General features: G+C 46.0%; 1 protein-coding gene across 5 annotated transcripts in view; it reads left to right on the plus strand.

Moving 5' to 3' along the window:
• The first annotated feature begins 2,663 nt into the window (after positions 1-2,663).
• The window catches only part of B3GNTL1 (UDP-GlcNAc:betaGal beta-1,3-N-acetylglucosaminyltransferase like 1), a 329,647-nt gene continuing 316,174 nt past the window's right edge, over positions 2,664-16,136 (plus strand). For 2 of the 5 annotated variants that reach the window (XM_030534211.1, XM_030534212.1), the window contains exon 1: positions 2,666-3,647. In XM_030534211.1, coding sequence (XP_030390071.1) covers positions 3,408-3,647 — 240 coding nt within the window. In that variant the 5' untranslated portion in view covers positions 2,666-3,407. Of the gene's footprint in view, positions 3,648-10,377; positions 10,495-10,599; positions 10,700-16,136 lie in introns of all 5 variants that reach the window. The other 3 variants (XR_003996594.1, XM_030534209.1, XM_030534213.1) reach the window with 3 other exon arrangements.

A 16,136-nucleotide genomic window follows, 5' to 3' on the forward strand; every position in this document is an offset into this window, starting at 1 on the left:
ATAATATATGAGGAGGTGTCAATTTCTGGAGCTGCAAAGCTCCTTTTGTAATGAGCCAGCCACTCCCAGTGCCTTTTCAAGCCCAAATTAATGGTGTTAAATTTGCAAATCAATTTTAGTTCTGCTATTTCTCTCTGAAGTATGTTTCTGACGTTTTTTTGTTTGAGAATAGTTACTTTTAAATCTGTTATAGAATGTCAAAACTGTAAACCCTGCATATGATGGAAACTGCCTCAAGTCAGGGTGCAGCAAAACCCGCAGTTCCAGCATCTAAACAGGGTTTTAGGCTGATTCCACCAATTCCCCTGAATCAGGCCCCACACCCACGCCCCGTAGGTGTACTGGCAAGAGCCGTACCGGGGTGGCCCGGCTTCCCCAGGGGACAATTTAAAGGGCCTGGGGCTCCCAGCAGCCCTTTAAATTGTGACTGCTGGAGCCCTGGGGTAGGGCTGCGGGGCTTTGGGGCCTATTTAGAAAGTCCGTGGCTCCCGTTGCTTCTACCGCCCTGGCCCTTTAAATAGCCACTAGAGCCCAGCCACTTCCCCAGGGCTCCCTTGGCTATTTAAAGGGCCGGGACAGTAGAAGCAGGGGAGCCCCTGCCCCTTTAAATAGCCCTCAGAGCTCTGGGATAGCGGGGGGGACTCTGGGGGTTATTTAAATGGCTCGGGCTCCAGCTGCCTCTGCCGCCCCAGTCCTTTAAATAGCCACGGGAGCCCCAACGCTTCCCCAGGGCTCCCTTGACTATTTAAAGGGCTGGGGCAGTAGAAGCAGGGGAGCCCCTGCCCCTTTAAATAGCCCCCAGAGCCCTGGGGTAGCAGGGGGGCACCAGCTGCCTCTGCCACCCCAGTCCTTCAAATAGCACCCAGAGCCCCGCTGCTTCCCCAGGGCTCCCTCAGCTATTTAAAGGGCTAGGGTGGTAGAAACAGAGGAGCCATGGGCCCTTTAAATAGCCCCCAGAGCCCTGGGGTAGCGGGGGGGGGGGCTCCAGCTGCCTCTGCCGCCCCATCCTTTAAATTGCCCCCGGAGTCCTGCTGCTTCCCCAGGGCTCCAGCGGCTATTTACAGGGCCGGGACAGTGGAAGCAGGGGAGCCCTGGGTCCTTTAAATAGCCCCCAAACCCCAGGCTGCTGCTGCTACCCCGGTGGGGAGAGAGGAAGAGGGGGCACTTACCGTACACAGGGTGGACTGTAAACCCTGCCTCGGTATTCCCTGTCCGCAGCCAGCCTCTGCTGCACCCCTGCCCGCACCAGCCCCACACCTCTTGCCTTGCCCTGCCGCAGCAGCCTCTGCCTGCGGCCATCCCCACACCCCCTGCCCTGTCTCCAGCCAGTCCCGTGCCACCTGCCCTACCCACACCAGCCCCTGCCTGCTGCCAGCACCCCCATCCTGCCCGCACCAGCTCTGCACTCCCTATCCTGCCCACACCAGCCCTGCACCCCCTGCCCTGTCTCCAGCCAGCACCGCACCACCTGCCGTGCCCACAGCCAGCCCCTGCCGCACCCCCTGCCCTGTCTCCAATCAACCCCTGCCACACTCCCCTGCAGTGCTGCCCAAAGCCAGCCAGCCCTCCTCACACCCATACCCGCAGGAGCCCTGCACCCCCTGCCCTGCGCGCACCAGCCCTGCACCCTCTGCAATGCCTGCAGCCAGCCCCTGCTGCACCCCCTGCCCTGTCTCCAGCCAACCCCTGCCACACCCCCTGCCTGAAGCCAACCAGTCCCGCACTCCTCTGTCGCCAGCCCTGCCAACCCATGCCGCACCCCCTGTGGCCCTGCCTGAAACCAGCCAGCCCACCCCACACATACCCCATCTCCAGCCAGCCCCGCACACCTTGCCTTGCTTGCAGCCAGACCCTACCTCCAGTCAGCCCCTGCCCTGCCTCCAGCCAGCCCCATGTCCACTGGTGCCCTACAGTTCCCAGGGCAGTAACCCTGCACACCTGCTTCAATTAGGGGGGCAGGGAGCAGCTGGGATCCACACATGTGCACACCCTAGGGTGACCAGACAGCAAGTGTGAAAAATTGGGACGGGGGTGGGGGGTAATAGGCTCCTATATAAGAAAAAGACCCACAAATCGGGACTGTCCCTATAAAATCAAGACATCTGGTCACCCGAGCACACCCCCAGAGGGTGGCAGGGACCCACACATGTGAAATGGAGCTCATTTCTACTTCAGGCCCATCTTTTAAAAAAAGAACTTTAGGTAGGGTTAACATACATCCGGATTTTCCTGGACATGTCAGGCTTTTTGGTTCTTAAATTGCCATCCGGGAGGAATTTTTAAATGGGGGGAAAATACGGAGGTATGGGAACCCTATTGGTACAAAAAATACATACTGTGGCACATCCCTTAAATCAGAACTTTTTATAGGGAACCGGCTGCTAAGAAATAAAAGACTTTTTTTTTTTTTTTTTTTAACATTTTTTTTAACTCCTCCCTACCTGGGGCCCTGCACCTAAGCCTCCATCTTCAACCACCCTAGGCCCCCACGGCTCCATCATTCCAGCCTTGCCCTCGAGTCTGCCAGGGGTCCCGAACCTCCCACCCCTGCAAAATCACAGCTCCCTCCCCATCACCTAAAAAAAACCCCAAAAAACAAACAACCCTCCCACTCTATGGTTCCCCTAGCTGCCTAGATTGTCACCTTGCCGCCTCTTCATCTTCACTTCCGGCCGGTCTAGCCGCTGTGTGCACTCCTCTCCCTGGCCAGCCTGCCGGGGCGGGGAGTTGGGGATTCCCCTCGCGCGGCGGAGAGCGTTGGGGGGCGTGTCGGCTCTGGGGCAGGGGCCCTGGCTCTAGTTCGCGCTGAGCCGCGGGCGCCTGAGGGGCCGCGCGCGGTGGGGGGAAGGTTCTGTGAAGCGGCACCACCCTGGGGCGGGGGAGGGGAGAGCGAGCAGGCAGCTGAAGCACCTGGAGGGGCAGGAGAACAGCACGGGGGAGGGGGAGCAGCACCTTGAGGACGAGTGTGTGTGTGGTGGGGAAGCAGGACGCCCCAAGGCAGGGAGGGGAAAACAGCCCGCTGAGGGGGGCAAGGGGGCACAACCCCCTACGTGGCAGTGATTGTGCATTTTATGAGCATAGTGGGTGCATTAACCCTAAGCATGGCCTTGATCTGCCCAACCCCTGGGACTTGAGCCTGAGACCTGAACAGTTTGACTGGTTCAGAGGCATTTAGCAGTAAATTCTGTGGTTTTCTCACATTGGCAGCTGCCTGGAACGGGGCCTTCCATCCCTTCTGGAACATTGGCTAGAAGTGGACTTGTATCCTCTCGGTTAGGAGCCACTCCATGGAAGCAGGAATGAAACTGTTGTTCTCATGCTCTGGTGCAGTGTGAGGGCCTCTTTTATAGTTAACTGGCTGTACCCCCTTGGTGGTATACTTTATTCCTCTCCCCAGAGCTTGCCTTATGTGTGTCCAAGGGGTGAGAAAGATAGAAATGTCAGAAGAAGTTGGGGCTCCCAGGAGCCCCTCCTCAGCAGCTGGAGGTCAAGTCCCCTTTCTGCACAAAGAACTGTGTGACTGTGATTCTGTACCTGCCAAGTGTAAATGTCCAGCAGCTCCATCATCTCCTGTACCAGACAATCCCCAGCTGCAGTCCAGAGCATCATTGGACTCTGTAATCGGGGAAGGATGTAGAATTCAAGTGGTATGTTTCTCATTGTTACACTCTTGAGTCTTCTATCCTTGGTGGTTATCCTAAGAATTTGTAAAGAATTATTCTCTTTGTGTCCAGATCCTTCTTTGCATACTTACACCAGTTGTCCCTTTGAAGGGGGAGATTATTTGATTATGGAAAGCAAGCAAGATATTGGCCCTCTCTTTTTACAGCATTTGTACTTGTAGAGAAAAGGAACTGCTCTGTTATAGCTGGACATACCCCAGTCTCATCACTGAATATGAAAGGACGTTGCCCAAGGTTTCTTATAGCAATTGTTTATTTTGTATTCTGTACTCTTTGTAAGGTGTTTCTTTTGTTTGTTTTGAAGGAGGGGGAAATATTTTCTTTTACTGACATAGCTGTTTTGGTTAAAAAACAACAGTAGTTTGTATTTTGCTCTACTGAAACAAAACAGTGCACTAGGGGAAAAAAACAAAAGAGAGATCCTTAGACATCTAAAAGCTCTTCTCCCCACTGATTCTAACAATATAAAGTCAGATCAAATGTTGGGGCCTAAAAACCTTACTAACTTAATTTGTAATAAATGGGTATCCTGTGGAAGACATTTGCCACAAGTCATGTATTCTTGTGAAGGGTGAAAGACTGAAGTGGCTTGGAATACAGAATGTGTTAAAGAAAACCCATGCTTGTTTTCAAAAATTGACATTTGTTTCTGATGGGTAACGTTTTCAAAAGTGCTTAAGTGTCACTGAAAGTCAATGGGACTTAGGCTCCTAAGTCAGCTAGGCACTTCAAATTGTTACTCTGTTTTTAAATCTCAACTTTTAAAGAGGATAGGGACCAGAAAATATGGCTTTTTTAATACAGAATCAGGGGCACTTGAACAGACTGCCATTTTTTCAGTTCCTTTGCTTTTCTTTGGTTTTGTAAAAGGTATTATTTTCAGTACTCTAATTCATGAAAACATGACTTTGGTTTAGTGACATTTGTAGAAGTAGTGGGCACTTATCAGATAATAAACATTTAGCATTTTTCATCCATAGACCAAAATGCATTTTACAAGGAGTTAAGTTTCATTATTCTCATTTCAGGGATAGGAAACTGAGGTTTAGAGTAGTTAGAACACAAAACCACACAGGTCATTTTCCAAAGCTTATTAAGTCAATGGAAAAACTCTTATTGTCTTAAAAGGCTCAGGATAAGTCCCACATTGTACAAGTGGCAGAGTTGGGTGTGAAACTCAAGTCTTGACTCCCAGTTTTGTCATGTCCTCTGGACTTAGTGTGAAGTTTCATCAAGCTTATGGGTCCTTAAAATACTCTTTTGTTGGATTCTGCTACAAATCATGCCAACTAATGATGATATGGCTAATTACAATTTAAACACTTGTGAACTGAACTTGTGAGATGACAATGAATGTATAAGCTATTTGCAAGATGCCTATATGTGCCCCTGGAGAGATGTTACCACATAATTACTTTGAAAGTGCATATAATGTATTCCTGTAGTGAGGCATGTTAGAGCCTCTGAATGAAATTTGCTGCTTTGCATGGTTATTTTCTCACTTCAGCTGGAACACCTGCTTTAGCATTTGTAGTATGGGGTCATTGCCAAATGCAGCTTGTAAACTAAGTTTAAAAACTGAGAAAAATGAACTGAGGGAAGAATGAAAGCTTTGGATTGTGATATTTGTAACTTTTGTCTCTGGACTTGAGTGGGTCCTGGCAACTACAGAAAACCAGCAAACTGAGTAGGGTGATAGGACCTGGAGCAATGGCACAAAACCGCAAAGTCAGCAGTCAGTGTGAACTGGTTCGTAATCATGTATTGTGACAAAGTTCCTCTTCTGTCTTGGTGGGTCCTGTGCTTATAGGCAGATTTGCTTGCCTTAGAGATTCATGGCAGCCCTCAGTTTGGCCACTTTTGCTAGTGGCTCAAACCTGCTGTCCACTCAGCTAACCTCATAACTGGCCAGCATGGGGGAAACAGAACAATCCCCACAGTCTCTGTGTCCCACCTAGTGGGTCAGGAACAGGCCAGATCTTTTTCCAGTTTAGACCTTCCCTTCTGGTGTTTCTCACCAACCAGGTCAATTCCTCTTGTGTGTAGTCAGGAGTTGGGGGGGAATATAGGCCCTCTCTCTACACCAGGTTCCAGCCCAGGGCCCTGTGGATAGCAGTTGTTTACAATGTTGCCTATATCAGCTGTGTGACAACAACTCCTCCCTGGGCTAGTTCCCTATGGCTTTCCCCAGTACCTTCTTTATTCTTACTGCAGGATCTTCCTCTTGAAGCCTGATCACACTTGAACTCTTCACTCCTTCTTTGCACATGCACCCCCCCCCCCCCCCCGAAAGTGGTCCTTTTTAAACCAGATGTCCTGATTAGCCTGCCATAATTGATTCTAGAAAGTTCTTAATTGGCTCCAGGTGTATTGATTAGCATGCCTGTCCTAATTGTTTCTAGCAGGTTCCTGATTGCTCTAGGGCAGCTCCTGCCCTGGTCACTCAGGGAACAGAAAATTGTTCATCCAGTACCTATTGGGTGTCAGGGAAGTGGGCGGGCGAAGCCCGCCCACTGCTAAAGGATCCTCCCCCAGCCTAAGGGGAGGAACCACAGGGCCACAGAACCCACTGAGTGCGGGGGACAACTAATAAAAGAACAGGGACAGGAGTGAGGTCAAAGGGTCAGAAGGAGGGAACCTAACGGGGACACCGAGCAGAGGACCCCGGACAGCGCCCACTGCTCCTCGAAGGCGTCAAGGGAGCCAGTGGACGCCGCCCAGAGGAACTCCGCCCGGATGCGTGATCGGACCATGGAGCGGAAGCAAGCCCCACAGTCACCGGAGTCTCCATCGGCCAACCTCCCCTCCCTGGTCGCGTGGATGGCCTTTTTTGCCAGGGCGAGGAGGAGGTTGACCAGGAGGTCCCGGGACTTCGTGGGGCCACGGATAGGGAGTGCATACAAAAGGAGGTGAGGGGGAAAAGTGTAACCAAAAATGTTAAGAGGATGGCTGTGAGGAGCCGGTGTAGGGGCTGCAACCTGGCGCACTCTAAGTACACGTGCGCCAGGGTCTCCCTCACGCCGCAGAAGGGGCAGGTGTCTGGGACAGGGGTAAACCACGCCAAGTACACGCCCGTGCTCACGGCCCCATGGAGGAGCCGCCAACTGATATCCCCAGTGGGCCTTGGGACCAGGGTGGAGTAGAGGCTGGCCCACCGGGGCTCCTCACCCTCCAGAGGTGGCAGGAGGTCTTGTTCATCCAGTAGCTAGTATGTTTGCATTCTGCTAGACTTCTCTACCCAACTGGTCTGGGTCTGTCACAGTATGTATTATTACACACACACACACACTCATGCCCTCGCCCTCGCCTTTTGCTCAAAGGTATCCTCAGGGATTTTATGACTGCACTTGGTTTGGCAGGCATCTATCTTGTTCTTGCTGTAGTGGTTCTGAGGAGAGGAAACTTGATCAGTGATGTTTTTTTTAAATAGTATTTTAAAAACATTATAAACTATTGTGCAGAGCTCCAAGCACTTTGATGGTGCTGGTGGTTGTTTACAAATTTTGTAATACAGGCCTCACCATGAAAATGCTGCTTTTGCAATTTTTGCCTGTTCATACTGAATGTAAGAGCACTTAGGTAATATAACATCGTGCCTTTCTACTTTTGTTTAAACATAAAATCCAAGAAAAATATAGACAGTCAGATAATGCATTTTATGTGTATTTTTTTAAACATTCAAATTAGTGGTGATAGAGTAGTCAGCCAAACGCTTTTTTTGCATTGAGGTTAGTTGGTTAGAAAATGTTTGAGAACTACTGATTTGCATGGATGTATTGTGGCTAGTTAATGTGACCACTAAGCCTGTCAGAAGACTTGGGGAGAGTACTTTTCCTTTTTTAAAAACATAATAACAATGGGTTAATGTGCTGTCAAAATATGAAGTTTTATTCTAATTGCCGTCTTGGGGGTACTAAAATCCTTAGTGAATTGGATGTATTGATGACTGAGTCAGACTGTGTAGTGTAGCATTAGCAGTTGCTTTTGAAACAATCTCAGGTTTCTGCTTATATGCTTGGCAGTCTCAAAGTACTAATGTGAAGCAAAGCTCTTTAATCTCAAAACTTCATTTCTTAATTTGCATGCCATATAATTCTTTGTCTTCTATGTGATATTATTAATAATTTTATCAAAGCGGAGGACCAAACTTATTTTTCTAAAAATTTAAGAAAAGCAGAAAAGGCATTATTTTGCAAACACAGCCCTCCCACCTGTTTGAAATATCACTATTTCCTAGTAAAACACCCTGTTGAAAACTAGGAGGTGAGTTCATTCATTCATTGATTCCCTGGCACCTAGGAACTTAAAACTAGGTTTAGAATATAAAGTCTGAAATGAATATCACTTTGTATTTTGCTATGAAATACTGGACAACTTCATATTTGCCAATCATAATATCAGGCCATGCGCTTAATCAAGCCTAAAGTAGATGCATTTTATGCATATAGAGATGTGTGTGTAGATAACCCCCCTCTACCTCCCATACACATAACGCTGACCATTGCTAATTCCATTTTAACATTTTTCTAATGTTTTTGCTTTCTTCTTATTCTGATATAGTGATAACATGAATTAATATTTGAAAGAAACATGGTCTTGCAGTTAAATCACGGGAGTCTGGAGATCTGGATTTTGTTCCTGGATTCTTCCACAGACTTCCTGTGGGACCTTGGACAAGTCATTCAACCTCTTTGTTTGTTTCCCCATCTATAGAATGATAAAATGGTGACGATACTTATTTCCCAGGAGTGATGAGAGGATTAATTCACTTATGTGGTAAAGTTTAGTAATTTTTGTTAGATCTGTGGAGGGAATGTGCTAGTGAAGTGCAAAGTTATAATACAGATGATTGTTGTGTAGACATATATTACATTATTCAAAAAAATTACTCAGAAGTTAGGAAATGCCAGAGTTTATTCAGTCCTCTTGTGTGTATTGCATTACAATACAGTCTTCAATTACATGATCACATACCGTTTTTTTTCACAGGACCCCTGCCTCATTCAGTGCACAGAGTGAATGGTAGTCACTTAATGAGTAGCTATTCAGTAATTTGTTCAATTACTTATTTACTTCACGCTGTTCAAACCATGCTTTGAAGACAGAATTATTAATTTCCTCATTGACTTTTCTATGATGTTATCACTATAGTATCTGAATGCTTCAGAAACATTAATATTCACAATGCCCCTGTGAGATAAGGGGGTGGTATTATCCCTATTTTACAGATGGGGAATTGAGGCACAGAGAGAATAAGATCAAAAGTACCCACTAATTTTGAGTGCCCACTCTGAGACACCTAGGAACTGATTTTTCAGTGTACTTAGCATATAGCAAGGGCCCTACCAAATTCACGATCCATTGTGGTCAATTTCACGGTCATAAAAAGAGACAGGGAGTCCTGTGGCACCTTATAGACTAACGAGAGTATTGGAGCATAAGCTTTCATGGGTGAATACCCACGTCACCCAAGAAAGATTATGCTCCAATACTTCTGTTAGTCTATAAGGTGCCACAGGACTCTTTGCTGCTTTTTACAGATCTAGACTAACATGGCTACCCCTCTGATACTTCACGGTCATAGGATTTTTAAAATAGTGAATGTCATTATTTCAGCTATTTACATCTAAATTTCATGGTATTCTAATTGTAGGGGTCCTGACTCAAAAAGGAGTTGGGGGGGGCGCGTCACAAGATTATTGTAAGGGGGGTTGTGTTACCGCTACCCTTCTGCACTGCTCCTGGCAGCAGCACTGCCTTCAGAGCTGGGTAGCTGGAGAGTGGCAGCTGCTGGCTGAGAGCCAAGCTCTGAAGGCAGCGCCACCACCAGCAGGAGCACACAAGTAAGGATGGTATGGCGTGGTATTGCCACCATTACTTTTACACTGCTGCCTGTAGATCTGGGTCCTCAGTCAGCTGCCACCACTCTTCAGCCGCCCAGCTCTGAAGGCAACAGCGCAGGCGTAAGGCTGACATGGTATGGTATTGCCACTCTTACTTCTGCGCTGCCTTCAGGGCTGGGTGCCCAGTCAACAGTCGCTGCTCTCTCACCACCAAGCTCTACATTTTATACATCTATTGCCCACACATATAATAGTTGGTGCAATGAGAGAGGCTATTTTGTAACTGATGGAGCGAAGAAGTCTCTTTGATATATACTCAGAAGCAGCCTGTCTCAACAGTACATTGGCCAAGTATTACAAAGGATTTCTGAGATGAGATATTTAAGTTGCCTACTTTACAGATAAAAAATCAAACTGGGTAGCTGGGATAGAGAAAAATAGAGGACCCCTCTGAACTGAGAGAAGATGGAGGTAAAATGGTGAGGTTGAGGATAATTTCAGAGACTGGAGATGACAGTAAATAGTGCTGTGAGTAAATAACTGGTGGTGTAGACATTTTGTTTGCTTTTTGTTCAAAGAATTTTCAAAGAAATACAACCACAGAAACTAACACATAATAGGTTTTGAGGAGTAAAAAAAATAATAAAGTTTGGTGGAGAAGAAATGCCATTTACTCGTCAAGGAAAGAGCACTTTTCTTTTTTATGGCCAATGTACATATTTGGTGAAAGGGTATGAAAGGATCAGGCCCTTCCTTTTTTTTTTTTTAAATGGATAAACAGCAAATAAACAAGGAGAATGGATGCTTTCATGTTTTATAATGTTTGTCTATTCTCTGTTTGTTCATTGTAGTCTGTTATTCTGCCTGTTCACAATTCTGAATGTTGGTTGGATGAATGCTTGAAGTCAGTCATGAAGCAAGATTTTGAAGGTACCATGGAGTTGTCTGTGTTTAATGATGCTAGTAAGGTATGTATATTTTATATTTAGTTTTAAAATATTATCTAACCTAATTCTTGTAAAAAAAAATGTATTTACTTCAAGTTAAAATTGCCTCTGTCATCACTTTCTCAGGATAATTCAATTAATATAATTGAAAAATGGAAGCTCAAGTTGGAAGATGTGGGTATTCGGGTTGTCATTGGTGGTCATGATTCACCTCAACCCCAAGGAGGTACGTTGTTGAATAGTGATTTTAAAGAATGGCTAAATAATTGGTTTGGCAGGCACACTTTATTGTTAATTTAATAATGGTCTCTCTCGTAAGCTGGAATTGCTATAGAAAACCATTTTCTGGAGATCCACATTCAGAGGCACAATCCAAATAAAGACAGAATTTGGCCCTAATTTTTGCTGTTGGTGGAAGTTGTCTATACATGCGGGAAGGTGGAATATGGCTTAATATTTATGCTTTACTCAGCAAAAGTATTTTGTTTATAATGTATTGACAAAGTTGCCAACTCCTGCAATTTTTTATAAATCTGGTGTTATTTGGTGATGTTCTTAACATGCTCGGTCCTGGATACAAATGACTACATGAAAACAACAAGTCTGGTGGCTCCTTAAAGACTAATAGATTTATTTGGACATAAGCTTTTGTGGCTAAAAAAAATTCACTTCTTCAAATGCACGGAGATGATTACATGAGTATCTCAGCTTTCTTAAAAGTAAGTTTCTAGGCTGCAGACTTGCAGAGAAAACCCTGAATATGTGAACTGAGTGTGTACCCAAAAGGTTTAGAAACCAGAAGCAAAAGAAAAAAGAACTGAAAATTTATTAGTTTTTAAAATACCATGATTTTTAAACCTATCTCATGTTGTTTTGCAACCAGACTCATGATTTTTAAACACTTGGGGTTTGCAGTACAGTAGATGCATTGGATCTTATAATGGTGGGCAGTAAGACAGTTCTTTTAATTAATCAGTTCAACTAACTTACTTATTTTTTCAGTATGTGTTCTTGGGAACAAAGTCTATTTTCATATACAATGTAATTTTTAATTTAAGGGCTTTGTTATGGAAGGGATTTGTCCTTTTCCACAGCCTTTGTTGCAGAGCATGAAGATACTAGGCCTACTTTGTGTGTTTAGTTCCAGTACTTGAATGACTCTAAATATGGCTACATTTGGATCCAAGTCAGAAATGAAGTGGCTCTGAAGTAGTCATCGTTGGCTAGTAAATAACAAATTCAAGTTGTATTACCAAGGTAGACTACTATAGAATGAATATAGGCTGATCCCCAGTCTACACTACAAGGTTAGGTCAAATTTAGCCATGTTAGGTCGATTTTTTTAAAGACTGTGTCTACACAAGTAACCCTGTTCCGTCGACCCAAAGGGCTCTTAAAATTGACTTCTGTATTCCTCCTCGGTGGGGGGAGTAGTGCTATAATTGACCTTGCTGGGTTGAATTTGGGGTCGTATATACGTAAATCGATGTTATTGGCCTCCGGGAGCTATCCCAGAGTGCTCCAATGTTACTGTTCTGGACAGCACTTTCAACTCCGATGCGCTAACCAGGTACACAGGAAAAGCCCTGGGAACTTTTGAATTTCATTTCCTGTTTGGTCAGCGTGGTGAGCTCAGCAGCACAGGTGACCATGCAGTTCCCCCAGAATTGCAAACAAATTCCAGCATGGAGCGAACGGAAAACACTGGATCTGATTGATGTATGGCGAGAAGAATCTGTGCAGGCAGAACTCTGATTAAAAAGAAGAAATGCTAATATATATGCCAGAATTGCACAGGGCATGATGTATAGAGGCTACAACAGGGACACACAGCAGTGTTGCATGAAAGTCAAGGAGCTCAGGCAAGCCTACCAAAAGACAAAGGAGGCAACCAGTCACTCTGGGTCAGAGCTGATTCTAAGATCAGCTGCATGGCATTCTATGATGGGACCCTGCCACTACCCCACCACTGTCTGTGGACACCTGCAAGGGGGGAGTCTCATGCAATACGGAGAAGGATTTTGTGGATGATGATGAGGAGAATGCACAGCAGGCAAGCAGAGAATCCGTTCTCCCCGGCAACCAGGACCTTTTCATCACTCTGGAGCTAATACCCTCCCAAGGTGGGATCCCCGACCCTGAAGGCAGAGAAGGCACCTCTGGTGAGTGCACATTTGTAACTACAGTACAGGGTTTAAAAGCAATAGTGTTTGATTTGCCCTGAAGATTTGGGATGCATTTGCAGACAGTACAGATACTGGAAAAGTCTGTTAACATGTCTGGGGTTGGAGTGGGAATCCTCCAGGAACATCTCCATGAAGCTCTCCTGGAGGTACTCTGAAGGCCTTTGCAGAAGGTTTCTGAGGAGGGCTGCCTTATTTCGTCCTCCATGGTAGGACACTTTACCATGCCGAGCCAGTAGCAAGTAGTCTGGAATCATTGCAGCACAAAGCATGGTAGCAAATAGTCCTGGGTTTTGATCATCTTTCTGTGTTAGCCTCAGCAGAATGATATCATTCATGGTCACCTGGTTGAAATAGGGGAATTTTTGTAAGGAAACAGTAAAAGGACCCCGTTCATGCTGGGCTGTTTGCACTTGGCTAGAAGGGATCATTCCTGAGAATAGCCACTTGACGGGGGGAAGGGTGAAGGGATCATCCTAAATAGCTACGTGGAGGGGTGGGAGAAAGTGTGTGCTGCACGTCCACCCGAAAACCGCAACCTCTCCTTTTAAATGGCAATCCCAACGGGCTTTGCTTGCTATGGGGAAAGCAGTTCACTGCAGTTTGAAACCGTTGCCCCATGTTATGAAGGCGTTAGAAGCCAAATCCACGTACCATGGCTGCCTGGAAATCAAATTCGGTTGCCCAGCCATGCGTGATATGTCACCATACTGGCAAGCACTCAATATAAAAGGCAAAATGCGACCTTGTACCTAAAGCACATGTGCTGTCTCACAGTGAATCAAGCAATTCACAGCAGAGAGTCCCCCTTTTTTTCTCAGAAATGTATCATCTTAAATTTTATTCTTCCTTTTTATCCCCACAGAGCTGCAAATGTTTCTGTGCTCCCCCTATCATCTCCATCCCTGAGGTTATCACAGATTAGAAGGTGAAAAAAATGCACTCACAATGACATGTTTTCTGAGCTCATGCAGTCCTCCTGCACTGATAGGGCACAGCTGAATGCATGGAGGCATTCAGTATCAGAGTCCAGGAAAGCATTAAGTGAGCATGATGAGAAGAGGTAGGATCCAGTGCTGAGGCTAATGGGGGAGCAAATGGACATGCTCAGGTGTCTGGTGGAGCTGCAGGAAAGCCAACAAGAGCGCAGACCGCCACTGCATCCACTGTACAACCGCCTGTCCTCTTCCCCAAGTTCCAAATTCTCCTCACCCAGACTCCCGAGAACACAGTGGGGGAGCCTCCAGGCATCCAGCCACTCCACTCCAGACGATGGCCCAAGCAACAGAAGGCTGTCATTCACAGTTTTGATTTGTAGTGTGGCTACAATAAGCAATGTGGCCTTGTCCTTCCCTACTCCCCTCCTTTCCTACCCCACATGGGCTACCTTATCAGTTATCTCCCTTTTTATTAATTAATAAAGAATACATGGTTTGAAAACAATAATGACTTTATTTCCTTTGCCAGCTGTGATCGAAGGGGGGAGGGTGGTTGGCTTACAGTGAATTAAAATCAACAAAGGGGGCAGTTTTGCATCAAGGAGAAATACACAACTGTCACACCATAGCCTGGCCAGTCATGAAACTGGTTTTCAAAGCTTCTGTCATGTGCAGCATGCCTACCTGTGATTTTCTAATCGCCCTGGTGTCTGGCTGTTCAGAATTGGCATCCAGGCGATTTGCTTCAGCCTCCCACCTGCCATAAACATCTCCCCCTTACTCTCACAGATATTATGGAGCACACAGCAAGCAGCAATAACAATGGGAATATTGCTTTCGCTGAGGTCTAACCTACTCAGCAAACAGCGCCAGCGCCCTTTTAAACATCCAAAGGCACATTCTGCCACCATTCTGCACTTGCTTAGCCTATAGTTCAACTGCTCCTTACTACTGTCCAGGTTGCCTGTGTACGGCTTCATGAGCCATGGGAGCAAGATGTAGGCTGGATCTCCAAGGATAACTATTGGCATTTCAACATCCCAGACCAGAAAATTACGGTTGGGGAAGTAAGTTCCTTCTTACAGCTGCTCAAACAGCTTGGAGTTTCTAAAGATGTGAGTGTCATGCACCTTTCCCAACCATCCCACGTTGATGTTGGTGAAACGTCCCTTGTGATCAACCAGTGCTTGCAGTACCATTGAGCAGTAGCCCTTGCGGTTTATATACTGTTTGGCAAGGTGGTCTGGTGCCAAGATAGAGATATGCATTCCGTCTATTGCCGCACCAAAGTTAGGGAAACCCATTGCAGCAAAGCCATCCACTCTGACCTGCACATTTCCCAGAGTCACTACCCTTGATAGCAGAAAGTCAGTGATTTGCATTGGCTACTTGAATCACAGTAGATTTGCCCACTCCAAGTTGATTCCTGACTGACCGGTAGCAGTCAGGAATTGCAGGCTTCCACAGGGCTATTGCCATTCGCTTCTCAACTGTCAGGGCAGGTCTCATCTTGGTATTCTTGCGCTTCAGGGTGGGGGAAAGCAACTCAGAGTTCCAGGAAAGTTGCCTTACGCATGCAAAAGTTTCACAACCACTGGGAATCATCCCATACCTGCAACACTATGCAGTCTCACTAGTCTCTGCTTGTTTGCCAGGCCCAGAATCTGTGTTTCACTGTATCAACCAGCCCCACTAATACCACGATGTCTCAATTGCCACATCCCATGCTTTCAGGAACATCTGTGTCCATGCCCTCCTCACAATCGTCCTTGTGTTGCCATCTCTTAACCAGGTTCTGCACATACTGCAGTATAATGTGTGAGGTGTTTACAATGCTCGCAACAGCAGCAGTGAGCTGAGCGGGCTCCATGCTTGCCGTGCTATGGCGTCTACATGGGTAACCCAGGAAAAAAGGTGCGAAATGATTGTCTGCAGTTGCTTTCACGGAGGGAGGGGAGGGAGACTGATGATGTGTACCCAAAACCACTGTGATAATGTTTTTGCCCAATCAGGCATTGAGGCTTAACCCAGAATTCCAATGGGCAGCAAAGACTGTGGGAACTGTGGGATAGCTTCCCACAGTGCATTGCTCTGTGAGTCGATGCTAGCCACAGGAGTGAGGACGCACTCCGCCGACCTAATGTGCTTAGTGGGGACATACACAATCAACTGTATAAAATCGATTTCTAAAAATCAACTTCTATAAAATCGACCTAATTTCATAGTGTAGACATACACTTAGGGTATGAACTGTAAAGCTTTTGAGTTGAATTTTAAACCTAGCTTTCTTTTTCTATGATGTGGAAGAAAAGACAGAATAGTTGCTTTCATGAGGAGGAACAGAATAAAATACCTTTTTAATAAATGTCTACTAAAATTTGTCTGTTGATTTGTTCATTAAGAAAGTTTTAACTTTTTAGTAAGGAGTTCCATCTAATTTCACTAACTGTACATCTATAGCCTGTAGTGTAAATTGTTTATAAGGCTACTGTGTGTTCTCTGATTGATCTGTGTATCTGTCTGTCATCATTGTTAACATGAA

This window comes from Gopherus evgoodei, chromosome 15 (assembly GCF_007399415.2).
Source record: "Gopherus evgoodei ecotype Sinaloan lineage chromosome 15, rGopEvg1_v1.p, whole genome shotgun sequence".
In the NCBI taxonomy this organism is placed as follows: Eukaryota; Metazoa; Chordata; order Testudines; family Testudinidae; genus Gopherus; species Gopherus evgoodei.